Source organism: Puntigrus tetrazona, unplaced genomic scaffold, assembly GCF_018831695.1.
Source record: "Puntigrus tetrazona isolate hp1 unplaced genomic scaffold, ASM1883169v1 S000000270, whole genome shotgun sequence".
NCBI lineage: Eukaryota > Metazoa > Chordata > Actinopteri > Cypriniformes > Cyprinidae > Puntigrus > Puntigrus tetrazona.
Window position 1 is genome coordinate 128,603 of NW_025047932.1, and position 5,458 is coordinate 134,060.

Sequence of the window (5,458 nt, forward strand, 5' to 3'; positions counted from 1 at the left end):
ATGTATGTGTTATTATTTTAAAAAAATTTAATCCTGTATGTTTTATAAGTTTACTGTCCTTGAGGAGACACAAACACACACACACACACACACACACACACACTCTCTCTCACACACACACACACACACACACACACTCTCTCTCACACACACACACACACACACTCACACACAGACACACACACACACACACACAAAGAGAAAAACATCACTCCACAACATTTATTGCCTAATTTTGTATTTTATTGAGCAAATATCTCTTAAAAACAGTTGCATTAGTAATCTGTCAGAAGTGTTTCACCGCCGTGTCTCAGATCATCTCTCCGTTCAAAGCCTGAGATTGTTGCATAGTTTCTGGAGGAGGTCTCTCTTATTCAGGGTTGTGTGTTTCTCAGCAGCTCGACAACATCCGAACGAATTCTGCAAGACACGGAGATGAAAGCAGAAGAGCGTGTCACGCTGTGAGTGTGTCTGTGTGTGTGTGTGTGTGTGTGTGCTCACCTTCGAAGTCCACCGTCCCGTCTCCGTTGTCGTCCGCCTCTCTCACCACGGCGTCGATCTCTCGGTGGCTCATGTGTTCTCCCAGAAGTTTGCTCATGGCGCTCCGCAGCTCCTCGGTGGTGATGGAGCCGTCCCCGTCCATGTCAAACTACACACACACACACACACACAGACGTATCTCTCTGATTGTTCCTGGGGATCTGAACGCTCATCTCCGGCTCAGCTCTCACCTCTTTGAAGGCGTCTCTCAGCTCCTTCACTCCGATCATCCCGGCCGTTTCGGCTAAAAGCTTCGGGGCCATTAACTCCACGAAGTCTTCGAAGTCCACCCGTCCTCCCACTGAGAGACAGAAGCAGAAGAACAGGCTCTAAACACGTGTGTGTGTGTGTGTGTGTGTGTGTGTGTGTGTGTGTGTGTGTGTGTGAGTGAGTGAGTGAGTGAGTGTGTGTGTGTGTGTGTGTGTGTGTGTGTGTGTGTGTGTGTGTGTGTGTGCGTGTGTGCGTGTCCGTCTCGTACGGTTCATGTTGATGTTCTGGCCCAGCTCGATCAGCTCCATCTCGGTCGGCATGTAGCCCATGGTCCTCATCAGGTTCCCCAGGTCCTTGCAGCTGATCAGACCGTCTTTATCTTTATCAAATTCATTAAATGCCTCTCTGAGCTCTGAGAACAAGAGACATTCATCAGGGATCACTTCTTACATCACACTCCTAAAAGTAAATGTAAAAGAGGCTTTTTGTCTGAATGGTTCCACAGAGAACCTTAAACAGATGCTTTCTTTGTGAGGGTTCTTCTGGTTCATATAGAAAGTCAAGAAAGAGACGGTTCTTTAACGAACCTTTGATTAGTTTGAACACCTTTATTTTTATCAAATGTTAAATAAAGACCTCTGTGATGTTTGCCACACACTGAAGAAATGACTGAATTTAAACGATTGCAATCCTTTTATTTCAGATACATTAAAATAAATGTAGTTGACTTTTTTTCATGTAGCTCATTTTCTTCAGTGCAGCTCCTCTTCTCAGCATTAATTCTAATAAATAATAACACTTCTGCTATGTTTATAGTCACACATCTCTTCAAAGCAAGTTTGTAGATTATGTGTAAACCGTGACCTTAGTGGAGCTGATGTTCAGATGATACGAGGGATGACAGGTGTGTTTACCTTCAATCTCATCATCTGCCAATTCTCTGTCCTGCAAAACCCAAAGCACAGGTTAAGCCTCTCAAACGTGCTTCTGTCTGCTCAGGGCTCGGAGATTAACCTAAAAGGCCTGTTTTACCTCATTCTGATGATGGCATGAATGCTTTTAGAGCGGTGATGTTGTGATTTATCTGTTATTATCAGACAGCACTCAGCGGCACGTTTCATGTAGATTAACTGAAGTCTGATTATGATTATGTGTCTGATGAAGCACTGACAGATACACAAATAAGAAAATAAACAGCAACGACGTGCTTAAATGATAAAACTAAACGACATTAAAACAAGACGAATATAAAAGAAACTCAAATGAAATAAGAGTATCCATAAAATGTTAAAAAATGAATGAAATACATGATATTTTAATAATAAATGATAATAAATGGTTTAAAACACATACTTTATCTTGACTGGCTATAAAACTGAATGTTATAAATACAACATGGATCTGGTAACAGCATTTCATTTTTTAGTTTTAGTTTTGTTTTATTATGAAACTAAAGTAATAAAAACATAAGAAAAATAATTATATGTATAAATTAATATATATATATATATATATATATATATATATATATATATATATATATATATATATATATACATTAAACGTGTAATTTCTCTCAACTGTTAATAAAGTGGGATACAGTAAATAAAAAAGTCTAATCTATTCATGATTGCATATTTCCAATTTAGTTTAGTAATACAACTAAACTAATAAATAAATACATTTCTTCAAAATGATCTTAACTGAGTTCATGGACAGCGGTGATGTGATGAACAAATACAGAAGCAGCAATGACATTTTTTCTCATAGATTTTTCTTTAAAAACCAAAGGAAACAAATAAAAATAACCTAAAAAACGTCCTATGAACAAATAATTAGTCTGTACTGTGTTTTTTCTAATAATAGCACACTGTTCATCTTCTAAGGACTGTAAGAACAAACTTACGATTTTGGCTCCTCGTAAGAAGATGCATGCAGTCATATCTGTGTGTGATCGCTGAAGAGTTATGAAGAGAAACTCTTAGTTTGTTCATCAGCATGTTATTCTGAAAGATGCTGTAAAACACACTCACCTCCTGCAGTCTGGAGAGAATCTGAGCGGAGCGGTGTGTGTCCGGCGCCGGGGTGTGTGTGTGTGTGTGTGTGAGACCGCTGCGGGGCCGCTCGGATCCCACGGCTTTTGTACGCTGTGTGTGTGTGTGTGTGTGTGTGTGTGTGTGTGTGTGTGTGTGTGGGAGGGAGGGGTCAGACTGACACCAATCTGGACTCGGACAGCATCAGAGCATCACACACACACACACACACACACACACACACACACACTCCTGGACAAACACTCATCACATTAACACACTAAACTCACCGGGAAAACCTTTCAAAAACATTTCCATCACTTTAAATAAATTAAAAACATTTTTCACTTTTACTTATTTTACTAAAATAAATATAGTATAGACATACTTAGAATAAACCAACAGAAAAACAAATGGAATCAGAAAATATAAAACCTAAAAAGTATTAAATATTTACATTTACATTTACATATAATACAAATATAAAATATTAAAGAAACCATAGTAAAATATCAGACTGAACCTAATACTTTTAAACAACAGAATGAAAGCTTGATATATAATAAATATGTTTTTATGAGTTAAACAGAACTTGATTATGAGATATAAAAGAAAGAAAACAATACAAAATATGAATATTACAGCTAATATAATGAAGTAAATATTAACTACACAAAATCTAATGTGATATGAAAAAGTCCTTAAAACATTATTACTTAAATAGTCACCAACATTTTTCTTTTTTTAATGTAAATAATATTTTATAGTGCATTTATCTTTCATTGTCACCAATGAACAGATCATTTCATTTCATTAACATTAATAAACATTGCATAACGAAATAAAAAAGTTATACTGTTATATTTGATTGATTAGCACCGGACTGAGAGGTTAGGGAACATAAGCAGTATTTAATATAATCACCATAACGTGACGAACGTAAAACTGCATTCGTTTAGAACGACTTTAACGATTTTCATCACAAAGAGACTGATGATATCGACCTGCTCAGAGAAAACACTAAAATCCTTCCATGAACCGTTTGCAGATATTTCTCAGAACAATGGGTTCTTGTGAAGAAGTTCAGAGGAGCACACACGAGCACCTGTCCTGTTTGGGACAGACTCATGACCTCTGACTGTTTACCTCGCCGCTGTTACGTAAACGTATGCTTTCATTCGACAAACTCCAGCCAAATTTCACAAATCTGTTTGCATAAGGGATTAGGCCTGGGCCAACTTAATACAGATTTGATTATTATTTATTTATTTTGCTGGGTATGTTTTCGTGCAGGTTATGTAAGAGCGGCGAGGAGACGCTCAGAGAAGGTGAGGAGAGGAGATGTTAAAACAGACGAGGATAAGACGGATGAAGGGCATCACATTTCATAAACGGATGAAGAGATCAGAGACAGATGGACTGATTCATGACAACGTTCTGCTTCCTTTAATGCCGCCCAATGGCACTTTAGTGCTTTTTTAGAGAGTATAATAAATGTATTAACTAGCGCTGGCAAACGATTCATCGTGAATAAAAGCACACACACCAATATAAGGAGGAAAAAAAGCTTTTTTATTTTAGTGTGTGTTTCTCTGTGTATGAACACATGCATGAATACACTGTCAAATAAAACGTTCAGAAAGTTCAAGGCAAACAGCTTCGAGAGATTTCTCAGCTTCTTGTTTTCAGTTTATGCAACAAAAAGTCGCCTGAAGCTGAACTTCTACGTTTTCTCAACTTTTGATTTCTTACAGTCTATATTTCAGGAAACATATTTATATAGAATACAAATATATGCATGTACATATTTTCCAAATATATACTGTATATGTGTGCATTCATATACAATATAAATATTACTATGTAAACAAAAACTATTTTACTTTTACTTATTATTTTGGATGTGATACATCACGTTTAATCCCTTGACAGCACTATATTTCTTCACAATGGATGTCAGTCATATTCTCTATGTGTAATCTGTTTTGATTTTCTACTTTTTACTTTTTAAGTACTATTTATATGATGATATGTTTTAGGTTTTTGCATACGGTACGGTAATTTGTTAAAATGACTTCTTATTTTAATACAGACCGTTGATCGGCATTAAACACGTCTTCAGACTCATTCATAGAACTGAACATCTACCAGAAATCATGTTTTTCTTCAGAATAAAGGAGAACACGAGACTCTAGAATACATCGATCTCGTGATGAAGTGTGTAGTTAAAAACAGGGACAAACAACAGCCCACAATTATTTAGAAACAATTATTGGATTTCATTCAGCAAATAAAACACAGTTCTGTAATCAGTATTATTCAAAGTCAATATTCTGATAAAGTGCTGCTTTAGGCCTGTTGTGTGCCAGTGCTGTATTTTTTAGTAATTCTCACAAAATGAAGCTCTTTCAGAAGGTATTAATATGCTCCATTCTTAAGCTGAATATTAATTACAACAGTGACATATGATACTGTATGAATGATATGAAACCATGTTAATTATATTTTGTATGTTTGTGCGAACAATGGGTTTAATAGTGCTTATATAAACACATACATGTTGTCCTATATACATTATGAATATATATATATATATACACCATCTTCTATCAGCCGCTGGAGAAGAGCACAGGTCTGCGCTGTAATTAAATTCGTATTTACAGAAAATTAGAAAC

At 36.3% G+C, this 5,458-nt stretch overlaps 1 protein-coding gene across 1 annotated transcript; it reads right to left on the minus strand.

Annotated features, from left to right (window-relative positions):
• Nucleotides 1-235: 235 nt before the first annotated feature.
• cabp5a (calcium binding protein 5a) lies at nt 236-2,920 on the minus strand. The gene is made up of 7 exons (XM_043230998.1): nt 2,784-2,920; nt 2,657-2,707; nt 1,665-1,695; nt 1,019-1,162; nt 732-841; nt 502-649; nt 236-420 (listed from the first exon to the last, which is right to left on the minus strand). Exons 2-7 carry the CDS (start codon nt 2,690-2,692, stop codon nt 392-394), a joined length of 498 nt encoding a protein of 165 aa, XP_043086933.1. The 5' UTR covers nt 2,693-2,707; nt 2,784-2,920; the 3' UTR covers nt 236-391.
• Nucleotides 2,921-5,458: the final 2,538 nt, after the last annotated feature.